Genomic DNA, 17,931 nt, shown 5'->3' on the forward strand with positions numbered 1-17,931 from the left:
TCGGAGGATTCAAACTTCCGGCACTGTCATGGCGGCATGCTGCTGTTTCTGACACCGACCAGACCGAGCACCGAGCCGGCCTCCGTTCGGGCCTCAGCACGGCGCGGTTCGAGAAGCGCAGGGGTCGGTAAAGGCGTCCTCTGCTTTTCCACTTCACCACCTTCATCATCCTCCTCTTCATCACCATCGGCGTGAGCGGCCATGGCGGCGCAAAAGCCCGTGGAGTGGGTTCAGGCCGTCATCAGCCGATTCGACGAGCAGGTCAGAGCTCATGTACACCTCTCTGCACGGATGAGGCTTTCAACACACTCTTTCTGATGCTCCCATGTTTATTTCCCACAAACCCGGGGAAGGCACGGGACAGAGAGTAGTTTAGTAGGACATGTTGCTCAGCATCATCTACTAAACCTGAAAGCAGTCTTATCAACACAAACAACTCCTTTACTGGCAGGAGAGTTACTAACCACTGATTTTAGTAGGACTGTAATAAATGACTGTCAACTAAATATTAGTATAATAGATCAGTGAATAAGCAGCTTTGTTGTTGTCCTGTCATTTCTGGTGTGTTTCCGGCGTATAGATAGTGTTTGGGTCACTTAACTTGGTCTGTAACGCCGGTAATTCACTGGACAGAGACTAGTCTAGCAGGACGTGTTGCTCAGCATCATCTACTAAACCTGAAAGCACAGTCTTATCAACATAAACAACTCCTATACTGACAGGAGAGTTACTAACCACTGATTTTAGTAGGACTGGAGTAAAATGATTGTCAACCAGACATTAGTGTAATAAATAAATAAAACAGTAAATGAGCAACTTTGTTATTGTCCAGTCATTTCTGGTGTGTTTTTGGGGTGAAGATAGGTATTAGGTCACCTCACTTAGTCTACAACGGTAATTCACTATAGTTTAGGAAGACGTGTTGCTCAGCATCATCTAGTAAACCTAAAAGCACAGTCTTATTGACGTAACACCTATACTGACAGGAGAGTTACTAACCACTGATTTTATTAGGACTGGAGTGAAATGACTGTCAACCAAATATTAGTATAATAAATAAATAAATAAATAAATAGCTCAGTAAATCAGACACTTTGTAAATTACCAGCCATTTCTGGTGTGTTTTTGGGGTGATGATAGGGTTTGGGTCACATATCTTAATCTATAACAACGGTAATTCACAGGACCGAGACTAGTCTAGCAGGACGTGTTGCTCAGCATCATCTACTAAACCTGAAAGCTTAGTCTTATCAACATAAACAACTCCTATACTGACAGGAGAGTTACTAACCACAGATTTTAGTAGGACTGGAGTAAAATGATTGTCAACCAGACATTAGTGTAATAAATAAATAAAACAGTAAATGAGCAACTTTGTTATTGTCCAGTCATTTCTGGTGTGTTTTGGGGTGAAGATAGGTATTAGGTCACCTCACTTAGTCTACAACGGTAATTCACTATAGTTTAGGAAGACGTGTTGCTCAGCATCATCTAGTAAACCTAAAAGCACAGTCTTATTGACGTAACACCTATACTGACAGGAGAGTTACTAACCACTGATTTTATTAGGACTGGAGTGAAATGACTGTCAACCAAATATTAGTATAATAAATAAATAAATAAATAAATAAATAGCTCAGTAAATCAGACACTTTGTAAATTACCAGCCATTTCTGGTGTGTTTTTGGGGTGATGATAGGGTTTGGGTCACATATGTTAATCTATAACAACGGTAATTCACAGGACAGAGACTAGTTTAGTAGGACTTGTTGCTCAGCATCATCTACTAATCCTGAAACCCCAGTCTTATCAACATAAACAACTCCTATACTGACAGGAGAGTTAGCGCCACTGATTTTAGTAGGACTGGAATAAAATCACTCTCAACTAAATATTAGTATAATAGATAAATATATCAGTTAATGAGCAACTTTGTTATTAAACAGTAGTTTCTGTTGTTTTTGGGGTGGGGATAGTGTTTGGGTCACTACTGTGGTCATTTACTTTATTGACCTTATTTTTAACTTAGTTCATAACAATAGTAATTCATGTGACAGAGACTAGTTTAGAAGGACGTGTTGCTCAGCATCATCTACTAAACCTGAAACCAGTCTTATCAACATAACTCCTTTACTGACAGGAGAGTTACTAACCACTGATTTTAGTGGAACTGGAGTAAATTTATTGTCAACTAAATATTAGTATGATAAATAGATCCGTGAATGAGCAGCTTTGTTATTATACAGTCATTTCTGGTGTATTTTTGGGGTAAAGAAAGGGATTGGGTCACCTAACTTAGTCTATAACAATGGTAATTCACAGGACAGAGACTAGTTAGGAAGGACGTGTTACTCAGTATCATCTACTAAACCCGAAAGCACAGTCTTATCAACATAAACAACTCCTATACTGACAGGAGAGTTACTAACCACTGATTTCAGTGGGACAAACTGGAGTATAATCACTCTCAACTAATTATTAGTATAACAAATATATAGATCAGTAATTGGACAATTTTGTTATTGACCAGCCATTTCTGGTGTGTTTTTGGGGCGAAGATGGGGATTGGGTCACTACGGTGGTCACTTAACTTTCTCTATTGACATATTCTTGACTTAACTTAGTCTACAACAATGGTAATTCAAGGGACAGAGACTAGTTTAGTTGGTAATGTTGTTCAGCATCATATACTAAACCTGAAACCACAGTCTTATCAACTGTATACTGACAGGAGGGTTACCAACTACTGATCTTAGTGTTGGGGACTGGAGTAATATGACTGACAACTAATTATTAGGACAATAAATAAATAAATAGATCAGTGATTGGTCAACTTTGTTATTGACCAAGCATTCGTGGTGTGTTTTTGGGGTGGGGATTGGATTTGGGTCAGTACTGTGGTTACTTAACTAAGACTGTCACAATGGTAATTCACTGGGCAGAGACTAGTTTAGTGGGTCATTTTACGTAGCTTCATTTACTAAGCCTGAAGTCACGTTCTTATCAACATAAACAACTCCTACAAACAGGAGAGTTACAAACCACTGATTTTAGATTAGGAGACTGGAGCAAAATAACTGCTAACTAATTATTAGTACGATGAATAAATGAATGGATCAATGATTTGGCAACTTTTGTTATTGACCGATCATGTCTGTTTTTGGGGATAAATGGTAATTTAACTCTGTCCTGTGAATGGTTAACCATCTAAGTTTACTAATACTAACATGACATAACAGAGTTTCAGTCAGAGTTTGAGTAATATGACTTTAATAAAAAATAATTCTTATTACAAAAAAATGAAAGAGGGATTGAAACAACAGTGTTATTGATCAATCATTGCGGTTGAGTTTTAGGGGTGGAGTTAGGATTTGGGGTCAATTGTTTTTTCATAACTCTTTCAGTAACAATGGTTAAGTAGCACGAAAGGACTAGACTAGTAGTATTATATAAAGCATCATGTTAAATTTTTTTTTATCATTTTTTAAAAGTCCAAACACCTGATGAGCATCTTAAAACACACATTTTCCCCATATGCATACAAAAAATTATAAATGGCACAAAAATATCTGAATATATTTTGTGCAGAAGCCATTTTAGCAGTAAACACGTCGACATTTTCCAGATGAAGGTGCGTGCATGAAACTGATTTCTTATCAGCATACATTCAGAGGGTGAAATATTGGTTGTAATTATTGACAGTGTGTTGCTCTAGGAAGTTTATATAATGTGCATAATTTATAATGAGGGTTAGCATTCATGCTTGCATTTCATGTTTTCTGTCCTACTATTGAACCAGTCCTACATCACATTTAATATCTCTTCAGACCTGTTTTTTGTTAGTAGGTTAGTTCAGATGATTTTCAGTGATGCGATCCATGATGATTTTAAAACAGTGTGAGGTATCTTAGGATAGGGCTGCACAATATATTGTTTCAGCATCGATATCACAATGTGAACATTTCAATAGTCACATTCCAAGGTATGCAATGTTGAGTCTGATTTGAAGTTGACCAGGAGCCAGAGAATTGTATCTAATTACTGTACTTATTTGGAAATATATAAGATTTATCCAAAAAAAAGTCTTAGACTTTTTCTCATTTCTTGTCCAAATATCTACATTTCAAAGCAAAAACAAGATTATTTTACTTACTCTTGGTGGGTAATTTTACTTGTTTTCAGGACAAAACTCTTAATTTGGATTTATTTCTTCTGAAGTTAAAATTAAAACAATATTTTTTACCTGATCTAAGAATTTCTTGATATTTGGACTATAAACAATACAAAGAAAAGCATCTATTTGCATTATGATTATACAGTTTCTGTATTTGAACACTGTTAGATTCCCCAGAATTCCCAAATCATCAAACAGTGCTATTCAAACTACCTTGTGAAACTGTATTCATATCGCAATATTTTTTGCAGAAAAATAAAATATTGCAATGTCTTTCACATCTGTGGATAGATTGTTTTGTTCCGAAACAGAGATTAAAATCGTTACAATGTTTATTTTTGTTCTTGGTGTGGTTCGCTTTCACACAGCAAAGTTTCTAAACAGACCAAAAGAGCTAAAACAAGTCACGTGCGAATAAACTCCCCTCACATTGGTCAGAGTTTCAGGGTGTATTTTGAGTCCTGCTCAGCTGTCATGTATCCTTATTTTAATTTATGTTGATAAGACATTATAAGCAAAAAGCTGCGCTTTAATTTTGACTGGTGACACCCACAGACATTGTCGCCAAATTTAGATCAGACTCTCTCATACATGGCTGTTGGCTTATGCATTATAGGCTTTACATTATAGAGAGAAATAACAGATAAACCAAGACTGCCGTTCAGTCAATTTTCCTAACGGATAAGCAGCTCTCGTTAATAGTTCAGCATGCTTTCACTTTCGTATTTGACATGAAACGGACATTTACCGGTAGGAATGATGACATCCCGCCCTACTCATAATTATATATTATTAGTAATATGCCTATTACATATCCATAATACACTGTGATATAGCCTGGTTCGGATCGTATTGCTTTTTCACTACAATCGATCCGCTCCAGAGTTCGTTTCAATCAAGCCGAGACCACCTCATTCAGGCGATCTCGGACCGATTGTTTTTGATCCGAGCCTGATTGCTGGATTCACATATGCCAAACGAACTGCGCTAACTAGGGAAACAAGACAGGTTACGAAACAAAAGTCTAGGTGTGAAAGAACCCTTAGTATTATACGTATAACTAATCCAGTGATGATTCTTTCTCTTTAGTATAAATTCTTTTGGTTTAAACATGCAGTTGTACTTCTGAAACAAGAGTATAGTTAGAAAAAAGTCATTGTTTACCAGAGACGTCTTGTAAATGGTTAAACTAGTATGTTTTCTTTTTGACTTTTATGAGCTCATTTAACTGCAGAAACTCATGCAAGATTTTGACTGAAATTCAACCAGACACCAAGAAAACATTGACAGACTGTCAGACACAGATTAATGTTGATTTCAAATGAAGTTGGGTCATTGCCACAGCTATATCACCCTGCAGCCCAAGACCGGTTACTCACTGAAGCTAAGCAGGGCTGAGCCTGGTCAGTCACTGGATGGGAGACCACTTTGGAATAACTATAGGTTGCTGATGGAAGTGGTGTTAGTAAGGTCAGCAGGGAGTGCTCAACTTGTGGTCTGTGTGAGTCCTAATGCCCCAATAAAGTGAAGGGGACACCATACTGTCAATGGGCACAGTCTTTTGGATGAGACATTAAACTAAGGTCTTGACTCTCTGTGGTCATTAAAAATCCCATGGCACTTCTCATAAAGAGGAGGGGTGTAACCCCGGTGTCTGGCCAATTCCCTCTATCCACCCTTATGATCATGGCCTTCCAATCATCCCCATCCACCGAATTGGCTCTATCACCGTCTCTCCACTCCCCCTATAGCTGGTGTGTGGCTGGCTGTTGTCTTGTGGCTGCCTTCGTATCATCCACGTGGATGCTGCACACTGGTGGTATTGTGGAGAGACCCCCCTGATGATTGTGAAGCGCTTTGGGTGTATGGCCATACCCGATAAATACCCTATATAAATACACACCTGCTCATGTTGTACTTTTAAATTTGTCTTTTAAAACTGTCTTTTTAACAGCATACGTCTGAGCATATAGAGAAACATGATGTTTATGAGCAGGTTAAATCGGCCAAACATGAAGAACATTTCATCCAATATTTCAATTACATGTCTAAACTAGTCCGAATACCAACACAAAAAAATCTAATGTTTTAAAATTTATTTTATTAAAAAAAGTACCCAAAAATATTGAGATCCCATTTTTTTTGGTCTGATTTGTCTACTCCGTATTCTTAAAGGTCATGCAGGCCATCTAGTCTACAGTTAGCACAGGAGGCAATGAAAAGGTCTTTTTGAAATGTTTGTTGGCTTGTGGGTCGTGGCGGATCATTGCAGTTTGATTAAAGTTAAGCAGAGATTAGGAGTGTTTTGTTGCTAAGCCTGGCCTAAGCTCTGGATAATCCAAAGTGCTGGCCAATGTGACTACAATCTCGCATCTCATATTCTGATAATGAGATGTATAGCACAATAATATACCTTTTTTTGTCATTTACAGTGTATACATTGACCACATAAAAATAAATAATAAAAATAATACAATTTGTGATTTTCATTAGTATTTTATTTTATTTTTTATTTTTTTTACATTTTAAAATATTTTCTTGAAATTTTACTCATTCGTATGTGATCATATTGATTCATTAATTTTCTTTCAGCTTAGTCCCTTTATTCATCAGGGATCGCCACAGCGGAATAAACTATAGGTGAACTGAATAAACTAAATTGGCCATAGTATATGTGTGTGGATGAGTGTGTATGGATGTTTCTCAGTACTGGGTTGCAGCTGGAAGGGTATCCGCTGTGTAAAACATTTGCTGGTTTCATTCAAGTTGGTTCATTCCACTGTGATGACCCCTGATGAATAAAGGGATTAAGCCGAAGGAAAATGAGTGAATAAATGAATGAAATAATCTAATCCTGCGACGTGACTATTGAGGTTGCACACATTGAGATTTTGATGCTCAGTCGATATATTGTTCAGCCCTAAGTATTACCATAAAGTATTTTGTGATAACACGACATAAATGATAGGGCATGATAGGAAATCATAGACTTTTTATTTTGTCCTTATGATGCCTATAGTTTTTTTTTTCCAGAAATTATTGAACTTGTAATTTTGGAAAGCAATATATTTGCTACTGTTTACTTTGTTGTAACCCAGTAAGCACATTTGTAAAATTATGCCATTTATTAAAAAATAGTTCAGTTTAAGTTATGTTTTATTTATTTTTTTCTACTCCTAAACAAAAATGGGAATTAGTTTTCAAACAATATTTTGGCTACTCTTATTCCACACAATGAAAATAATTTTAGACTAGAGCTGCATTTATGACAGCTCAAAAAAGACAAAGAAAGTGCTATTAAATTGGTTCATATGACTTATAGAGTTGAGTTATATATGTTCTAGGTCTGGAATATATTCTGAAGTCACTGATAAGTCATTTTTCAGTGTTATCTAGAGAGTATTTCTCCTATAAGTAGATTGAAATAACTTCTTAATGCTTATATTTGTTCCTGAACACTGTGTAACTCTGCTTCTTGCTTTGTTTTTTAGCTTCCGGTGAAAGTCGGCGTTCAAAACACACACACTAAAATCAGCACAGAACACAATAAGGAATGCCTGATCAACATCTCCAGGTACAAATTCTCCCTGGTCATCAGTGGACTCACCAACATACTGAAGAACGTCAATAACATGGTGAGTTAATAGTAATATTTAGAAATATGCAAACTGCTGTTTAAAAGACATGTCATTATTAATGTTTGGGCAAAGCAGATTTTTTAAGCATAATTTCTCCAAACTTTATCACATGATCCTTCAGTAATAATTCTAAAATGCTAATGTGATGTCAAAGAATTATTTATTATTATCACTGTTGAAAACAGTCTCTGCTTGTTTTTTTGCAAATGCTTTGGCATACATTAATGAATAAAAAATTACTTTTAAAAATGTTAAAATTATGAATAAATTATATTTTTTAATTATATAATTATTTAAGCTCAAACATGTTTGCTGTCATTTTAAATCAATTTAATGTATTCTTGTGAAATAACTTTTTAAAATGATGTGCTTTAATGTTTATTTGAACTTTTATTTAAATTAAATGTGTAATGAATATTTAAAAATATTTTTCTTTCTATATTTAGTTATTTGTTATTTGTTATTTTACTGTTGTTGATCCTGTGTTTACATTACACCATGCTTTCTGGATGATTATGATGCCTGAATAAAATAATAGGTCTTATGATGGCTGAATAAACTAGTAAAATAATAGGTCTTATTCATAAACCATGTGTATGGATGTTTTTGCAAATAAGTCATGATTCATCAACGATTTTGTACTAAAATTTATTGTAAACTACAAAAAAAAAATTAAAGAACAACTAATACCACACGTACGCAATAATCATGTACGCCTGGGCCTTAAAATGATGTATAAAGAACCCTACATATAATTAGATGTTATTTAAAGTGTGAATGAAAAGTAACTAGATTACATTAAATATAATTAAAGTTCTTTTCCCTTGTTTCATTGCCACAATTGTCTCTTCTTAGTTCATAATTTGACCTATAATTTCTCTGGAAATGTGTCGTTTTGCAGACAGCCCTTATATGAGCTTGTATGATGCAAATTATTAATCGCGTGCACGAGGAAAAGAACACTTCCTGAGAACACTTCAAATTCACTAACAGAAGAATTAGTTTAAGAACAAACTCATGTGAATACTCTCATTTTGTGAATTAGGTGGAAAGTTTTTGTGAGAAGTTCAAGCATTCGTGTAAATATGAAAAATGTACGCAGTTATTAGTGAATGAGACCCATTGTTTGTATACAAAGCCTGCGATATTGAGAGCATTTTCTCTAGACTGTTGAAGAGGAGTCTGTACCTGGAGCTCTGTAGTAGATAGTGCTGACTCTTCTATTGTTTGCCGTCTCCTCTTCACAGAGAATATTTGGAGATACTGCAGAGAAGAACCTTTACCTGTCACAGCTAATCATCTTGGACACATTGGAGAAGTGCTTGGCAGGGGTGAGAAGCTTATTTGCTTTCAATTAGAGTTTATTTGCTTCATCCTCAAAAATGAATTTCCGTATTTTAAAGACGTGGAACCATGGAATTGAATGGGCAATGGGCTTGTTGTCTAGTCTTAGACCTACTTTGTCATATAAAAATCTAAATATTAAAATTAAAATAAAACTTGCCATTGAATCCTATTTGGTCTGCAATTCCTGTGAGTTCGGCTAGTTCGTTTTGTGCTTGAGCACACCTAGTGGTGTTTTACTGTAACTTCAGCATCTCAAGGCACATGAGCAAAAGTTTTATCTCATTGGTCAATCAGTTTTTGCAGTGTTTCAATCCTGAAAACTTTCCAAAAACAAGGCCTAGGAAAGTTCTTTTAAAAGATTTGCATGTATGCCTGGTTTTTGTGTGTGTTGGTGTGTACACACTCACAATAGTGCCCTTTCTTTAGTCACCTGCTGTTAAACGTCAGCATTCATCATGAGTGATAAGTAGGCCCACACGGAATCTGCGCTCGCAGAATTCCGCAGATTTTCCGCAGAATTCCACAGATTTTTTTCAGATTTTTAGCCCATTATTAATTTTGTTTATTTACTTGAGTAAATGTGTGTAAATCTGAATTTATTAAGTTTTTTAATTAATTACAGTAATATTATTGACTAATATGAAAATGTTCATCTGATTTATGTACAATGCAGTTTGTACTGTAATATATTCTGTCTTTTAGTAGATATAATATATGAGAGACGTGCTTTGTTTACCAAATGAAGTGAATCTAATTGGATTTGCAATTTAAACATTAAATAAAAGTTAAAAAGGTATTACTTTTTATTTCACATATTTATTTTTTAGTTTTACTCACAAAATAATTCAGCAGAAATCCGCATTTTTTTTAATCAAAATTCTCTGCAGAAATAGCAAAAAACGTCCGCAGATTCCGTCTGGCCCTGGTGATAAGGGGTTGTTAACACCTGGTCACTTCATGCATTATTTCTCATCAGAGAGCCAGTCGATCATGATATGGACAGGTGTAAATGCCCTCCGGAAAGCTTTTGAGATATAAATCCGATTGCTCAGAGTACTTCAGGTGGTGGTCTGTGATGCATTGCAGAGGAAACTAGACAGGTCTAGACCACATATGTACATTGTTTTCACAGAGTCTGTCTTCAGTGCTTGTTAAGATGTTTTGCAGACTGCATATAAAATAATTAGAATGCCAAATAAGATATATATATATATATATATATATATATATATATATATATATATATATATATATATATATATATATATATATATATATATATATATATATATAGTATAGCTCATGTTTCTCTAAATAATAATATTAAATAAATGCAATGTTGTGTATCTGACACTAGTCGACAAAACCTAAATAAATTTGCATACAACAAGGGATCTGTTTAGCGGAGACACACTTATGTAAATAGATCTGTTTTCAGATTTCACTTTTGTTTTTACTATAGTTCTTTCTCTCTCCAGCAACCGAAAGACAGCATGCGTCTGGACGAGACGATGCTTGTAAAGCAGCTGTTGCCGGAGATCTGTCATTTCATCCACACGTATCGGGAGGGAAACCAGCACGCGGCTGAGCTGAGGAGCTCCGCCTGTGGTGTCCTGTTCTCTCTGAGCTGCAGCAACTTCAACGCCGTCTTCAGTCGCATCTCCACCAGGTGCAGATAAATACTGAGACTGCACTGCTAAAAATCTGTTGTAATACGAGAAGTATAGGAATGATTTAGGAAGATAGAGCCTAGAAATGAGTTGAATTATCTGCTTATCTTAAAATAAGTATTACAAAACTTTAAACTGTGTGCTTTTCTTATTTAGTGTTAAAATGTCTCTTAACTAGATTTACTAAACAGAAGAATCTTAAAATGAGGCAAATTGTTTAAACTTTAAACAAGATTATTGTACGAATTAAATCGGGAATTACACAAACATGCATATTGTCATTCAAATTAAGACTTGACATTAGGCAGGTTTATTTATATAGCACATTTTATACACAATAGTTATTTAAAGTGCTTTACGTAAACAAAAATAAAAGAAACGGAATGAAAATAATTAAAAAGCATAAGTTACAATGCAAAAATATCTCAAAATATGCTGAAGTTTATTGCAACAACTCATAACAGAATGTATTTGATCACTAATAGTTACAAGTTACTATAGCTAAGATAAGAGCAAGTGTGATTTATTGAGCCTTTTTAATAAGCAAACTTAAAAGACTGGTCTTAAATTATGCCTCTGATCATTATTAAGTAAGATTTGCAAGTAAAATACCTTAATTTATGCTTCGCTAACTATGTAAGGAAAAAGATAAGCATCTTATTAATCATCAATGCGTTAGTAATGGACTGGATATTTCTCTATCTACAGGTTGCAGGAGCTGACGGTCTGCTCAGAAGATAATGTAGACGTGCACGACATAGAGCTCATTCAGTACATCAATGTGGACTGCTGTAAACTCAAACGCCTCCTGCAAGGTTTGCTGGACATCAGCTCTAGTCCTCTATAGACGCATTTTTAGAGCAGCTATAAAAGTGGCTGTTTTTCTCTAAATGTGAAAAATAAAATCCTTTTTTCCTTGCAGAAACTGTCTTTAAATTTAAAGCCTTAAAGAAGCCGGCGCAGTTAAGTGTCATCTTTAATTTAGAGAAGGTAAGTGGAATTAGTATTATTATTTTTATATATAAATTAAATGTTTGCTGCATTTATGACCAAATAAATATTATGCACTACACTGCTTGACAAAAGTCTTGTTGTTGATCCCAGTTGTAAGAGCAACTAATAAAACTTGACTTCTAGTTGATAATTTGGAAAAGTGGCAGAAGGTAGATCTGTTGAACTGCATCCCAATCATCACAAATACTGCAGAAGACCTATTGGAACCCACACAGACCCAAGATTCTTATAGAAATCAGTCAAGTTTGGTTAGGGAAAAATCATGGTTTGGAGTTAGATTCAGTGGGTGTGCTGCCCATTACATTGCAAACCACAGGAGAGGGCAAATTCTTCAGCAGGATAGTGCTCCTTCTCATACTTCAGCCTCCACATCAAAGTTCCTGAAAGCAAAGAAGGTCAAGGTGTCGAGGACTGGCCAGCCCAGTCACCAAAGCTCAACATTATTGAGCATATCTGGGGTAAGATAAAGGAGGAGGCATTAAAAATGAATACAAAGAATCTTGATGAACTCTGGGAGTCCTGCAAGAATGCTTTCTTTGTCATTCCAGATGACTTTATAAGTTATCTGAGTCATTGCAGAGATGTATGGATGCAGTCCTCCAAGCTCATGGGATTCAGACACAATATTCATTCTTTTCCCACTGCAGTATGACTTTATATTCTATACTGGACATTATTTCTGTTAGGTAACAAGATTTTTGTCCAAGCAAAGTCAGACCTTACTGTACTGTATAAGCGACTTCTGATACCAAATGATCAACTAGATGTCAAGTTATTATTTGCTGTTCCTAAAACTTGGATAGGCGACAAGACTTGTCAGGTAGTGTATGCTACAATATAAAGAGTATTATTATAGTTGATGCCTTATTATTGATATTTATATTACATTTCATTAATATTATAGGAATGGCGAGCTATTTATTTATAGTTTTTCTTCATCCTGCTTTATTTAGCATTTTTGAGTTTCTCAGAGCTCTATTTTGGCCCCCACTCTGTGTTTTTCATTGTATATGCTTCCTCTGGGGTCCATTCTAATGAAGCATGGGTAATGGAAAATGATAAAAGAGGCCCAGAATTCGAAAGCAAGTGTATGTATTTATGCCACATTACATTCTCTACACTGTTTGCGAGTTCGGTACAGAATAGACTATAAAATTTCATCGTTTGTTCATTCCACAATCTCTTAGTGAAATGGCTCGTGAATATCTGTAATCTTTTAAATCCAAATACATCCATTTAGATCACTGAGGTCTTCTGAGCAAAGAAATTTCTTGCATATAAATAAATATATATTTTAGAGCTTTGTTTAGCAAATATTTGCTTAGTTTTTTGTGTACAGTCTCTTTTCTGCCACCTACTGTTCTCTATCTCTCTCTTTAACTTGATGATGTTTGCAGGCGTTCTGGAACTGGGTGGAGAATTATCCTGATGAATTCACCAGGCTGTACCAAAGGCCTCAAACAGACATGGCTGGTGTGTTTTTACCTGAAAGCACCACTGTACAACATATTACTCACGTGTTTTAAAGAGGAAATGTGAATCTAAACTGTGTGTTTCAGACTGTGCTGAGAAGCTGTTTGATCTGGTGGACAGTTTTGCCGAAAGCACTAAGAGAAAGGCAGCTGTTTGGCCTCTGCAGATCATCCTCCTCATCCTCTGTCCTGACATCACACAAGATATGTCCAGAGACACAGCAGACGATGCCAAAGACAACAAGGCAAGCGCAGACACTTGACTGTTAGAATTCAGTTATGATCCAATGATAGATAACCATTAATATATAAAAAATAGTATGTTAATGTTATGTAATGCTAATATTAGCAACTGAGTGAAGAGGTCAAAGTATAAATAAGAAGACATAAAAAAAATATATAACACATATGTACAGACTCTTGACAGATTTTATGTAAAATGGTAGAATTAAACTAGTAAACCATTCAAAGGATGTGTTTTTCCCTGTGTAGAAGCTGTTTTTGGAGAATCTGCGGAAAGCTTTGACTGGTCACGGTGGAAGCAAACAGCTGACGGAGAGCGCAGCCATCGCCTGTGTTAAACTGTGTAAAGCGTCCACATACATCAGCTGGGAGGATCACTCTGTTATCTTTCTGCTGGTGCAGTCTATCGTCATTGACCTGAAGGTATGGATTAGGGATGGGAGTTATCGGACTATATATATATAACTATATTTTGTGTTATTTGTTGCATTTCCGATAGAGTTGGGTCGATAGACGATGCCATCGTCGATAGACATCACAATTCTGATCCGGCATTGCAATCCTAAACCCCGCCCCCATCACAGCAGCAACCCGCTTGCGAAAAATACACACTCAGGCCCCGTTTACACTAATACGTCTTAGTTTTAAAATGGCATTTTAGAACGAAAACGATTCACATCCACTGGCATTTCACCTAGCATTTCTGAAATCCTTTCCTCCACACCATACGGCTGAAAACGCACATCACGTGACCACACACACACACTTTGTTATGCGCTGCAGCGTCTGAGCTCCAGCAGTCACCAGGTGCTTTGAGCACAAAACCCCAGAGAGCAGTGCGAGTCGGACAGTTTATTAAAGATGTTAAAGGTGATATTTAATTAATCTTGTCTCTATCTAACGACTCTTCGGTCTTTTGTCCATCTATCAGGTAACGTGTCACAGCGTCAGTACACTTCCGTCTTTCGCTTTCTCGCTTGTACTTAGTAATTTTAGTGAAAACCTCAGATACTGTTGGTTGTTTCCTGTTGGTTGTGCATCTTTTTTACCAACGAAGTTTGTCGACGCTATTCTAACGACACAGATCACTCTGCCTATTCATGCCAGAGTCCTGCGGAAAAAGTGATGGACAGGTGGTAATTTGTGTCTAACTTATCTTTATTTATTTATGATTTGGTTATGGGTAAAGCAAAGACCATGTGGGTCAGGTAGTTGAAACAGTAGGCTAGAAATAATAATTTGTTATGAATTAATTATTTATAAACTATTAATTCACCACTACATACAATGACGATGCCATCGTCCATCGAGATGTTTCTTATTAGACATCGTACGATGCCAAATTGGTCGACATCGCCCAACCCTAATTTCTGACATTAATGATGATAATTGATATACAAGTCAAAATCATCAGCCCTCTGGGCAATTGTTATTGGTTTTAAAAGCGCTGTTTAGTGTTTTCAACATATTTTTATTCATTTCTGTTACCAATAACTTTATAAATTTTTTAGGTGTAAAAATTAATCATCCAAAAAAAAAAAATTATTTAGTTTTTGACAGTACATAATATTTTAATAGTTATTTTGCAAGATGGGGTGGCGCGGTGGAGCAGTGGCTAACTGTCGCCTCACAGCAAAAAGGTCGCTGATTCTAGCCTCGGCTGGGTCAGTTGGTATTTCTGTGTGGAGTTTGCATGTTCTCCCTGTGTTGGCGTGGGTTTCCTCTGGGCGCTCTGGTTTCTCCCAAAGTCCAAAAACATGCGCTATAGGTGAATTGGGTAAACTAAATAATCCGTAGTGTATGTGTGTGAATGAGTGTTTGGGTATTTCCCAGTGATGGGTTGCAGCTGGAAGGGCATCCACTGCATAAATCATTTGCTGGATAAGTTGGCAGTCCATTCTGCTGTGGTGACCCCTGATTAATAAAGGGACTATGCCAAAAAGAAAATGAATGGATGAATTTTGCAAGATATTTTTCAGCTAAAAGTACAATATAAAAAATTGACATTTTAATAATATTAATTTCTGATACAAATTTTTATGTTTTAAAAAAGGAAAAAAATATTTTTTTAAATTATTAATTATTTAAAGTTATTTATTTATTTTTTATTTTAGGTAGATATTTTATTTTGCAAGATGTTATTCAGCTAAAAGTGCAATTTCAAAATACATTTTTAATCATGTTGTTATTAATTTCTGTTACTAATTTCTAATAATTGGAAATATTTGTTTTTTTATGTCTTAAAAAAGAAATAAAAATATATAGATTTTTTCATCTTAATTATTTAAAAATATTAATTTATTTGTTTTATGTAGATGTTTTTTATTTTATTTGATACTTTTTCAAAATTCAGTTTAGTTTTTGACTACATAATATTTTAATAGTTATTTTGCAAGATATTTTTATTAGTGGAATTTAAAGGCTTAATTAAGTTCACTAGACAAGTTAGGCTAATTAGAAAAGTTATTGGATGACAGTGGTTTGATTTGTAGCCAATCAAAAAATATTATTTCTTAAGGGGCTAATAATATTGGCCAAAAAATTTTTTAATTAAAAAAAAAAACATTTAATCCAGTCAAACTAAAAGAAATGGCACTTTTTGGCACCAGAAAAAAAGACTATTCAGAACATTTAAAACCGGTCAAACATGACGATAATAAATGAATAATAATTGTGGCAGCATATCTGTGTTCTTTACACCATCCATAGAAAAAAATTATGCTAATAATGCAATTCTAATTGACAGGATGAAAAAATTTCATGGTTTCTTCCACATCCTGTGATATCAAACCATGACCAGAAGTGATTTCAAACAGTTGGCTGCTGTTATGAAACTAATTTAATTAAAAGTATGCCTGTAAATGTATCTGTTTGTAACTAGACTCAAACAAAAATCTGTATGGGACATTTTTAATTTTAGTCAAAATGTAAAGCCCAGATTAAACCAGTTCCAAGTTTATCTTCATCCCAGGGAGACTAATTTTGATTATGAAGCCAATTTGTCTCACAAATTTTATATCAGCTCTCAGGTAGATTGTTTTTCTGGTTTGTTTAACTCTACAGCAGTAAGGAATGATTCATGAATGAAGCACTATGGAGCTGGAAAAGGCTCATATTACCAAAGGAACAAATGCTTTGAGAAACCCAAGCTTCGTGATTCACTGCAGCTTTTGTGTCTGAATGATTCCACATTGATGGTTTTCTGTTGGTCTCCAGGGTTTGCTGTTTAACCCAGTTAAGCCGTTTTCCAGAGGCGCAGGAAGTCAGAGTGCAGACCTGGACTTAATGATCGACTGCTTCGTCTCCTGTTTCAGAATCAACCCACACAACAATCAGCAGTTTAAAGTGGGTGCAAGTCAAACCTTTAACCCATAATACATATACACAGTACACACACTTGAATTGTCAAAACAAATGTTTATTTTGGATGCGATTAATCTCATTAATTTGGATGCAATTTTTGCCAAGCAATAATATATGTATTATTAAATATATTACATAATAATATATAATATTATATAATAGTAGCTGACATTTGCTGTGTTTTGCACACTGATCAACATCATCATTCCCATGTGAGGTTTAATATACTTATATAAGTTATACAATATATTCATTTTTACAATTTCTGTCAAAATTATTAATAATTAAAACACCTGTAAGGTTGTGTTCAGTATACACACTGTCCTAAGAACATGCATTGATTGACTTAAAGAGCACTTTCAGCAGATCTCTCTTGATTTCTTTTTCTTAGGTGTGTCTGGCCTCGTCCTCTCCTTCGACCTTTCATTTCGTGCTGGTGAATTCTCTCCACCGCATCATCACCAATGTAAGCGCTCACCGCAGACATGTAGGATGTGTGATCGAGGGTGTTTGATTGACCCGTGTGTCCTCCATCATGTTGTAGTCTCCGCTGGACTGGTGGCCGAAGATCGACACGGTGTACTGTTATTCTGGAGAACTACGGCTCATGTTTGCGGAGACTCTGGGTCGAGTGGTGCAGGGCTGCAGTCACACACCGCTTCGATTGACTCCGGTGAGACGCACACTAAACCCTTCTCAGACAATATAACCAGTGCTAGTGTCCTGCTAACTGTAGAAGGCTGATGGATTCATTTTAGATTTAATATACTGAAATGTACGATGATGCCAACCCAACACATACACTTAAAACACAAATACACTTAACATTATACATGTACACAATGACATCACCTATATACAATATAACTGCAGGTTAACTATGCATGCTATTAATATACTAACCTATAACTATTAAAAGCTATTAGTTACTAGTTAATTAGTTAAAGTTATTAGTAGCTATTGGCATTAAACTAACTAAAAAGTAACTCAGGGTTACCTGTTAACTTACC

The 17,931-nt window shown here is 35.5% G+C and overlaps 1 protein-coding gene across 1 annotated transcript in view; it reads left to right on the forward strand.

Annotated features, from left to right (window-relative positions):
• The window catches only part of nf1b (neurofibromin 1b), a 129,921-nt gene continuing 111,990 nt past the window's right edge, over nucleotides 1–17,931 (forward strand). The window contains 12 exon segments of the mRNA XM_056467217.1: nucleotides 1–261; nucleotides 7,666–7,809; nucleotides 9,060–9,143; nucleotides 10,638–10,828; nucleotides 11,538–11,644; nucleotides 11,752–11,819; nucleotides 13,241–13,316; nucleotides 13,403–13,560; nucleotides 13,808–13,981; nucleotides 16,775–16,903; nucleotides 17,313–17,387; nucleotides 17,466–17,594. Coding sequence (XP_056323192.1) covers nucleotides 202–261; nucleotides 7,666–7,809; nucleotides 9,060–9,143; nucleotides 10,638–10,828; nucleotides 11,538–11,644; nucleotides 11,752–11,819; nucleotides 13,241–13,316; nucleotides 13,403–13,560; nucleotides 13,808–13,981; nucleotides 16,775–16,903; nucleotides 17,313–17,387; nucleotides 17,466–17,594 — 1,395 coding nt within the window. The 5' untranslated portion in view covers nucleotides 1–201.

The sequence above is a fragment of the Danio aesculapii genome, chromosome 10 (assembly GCF_903798145.1).
Source record: "Danio aesculapii chromosome 10, fDanAes4.1, whole genome shotgun sequence".
Classification (NCBI taxonomy): Eukaryota; Metazoa; Chordata; class Actinopteri; order Cypriniformes; family Danionidae; genus Danio; species Danio aesculapii.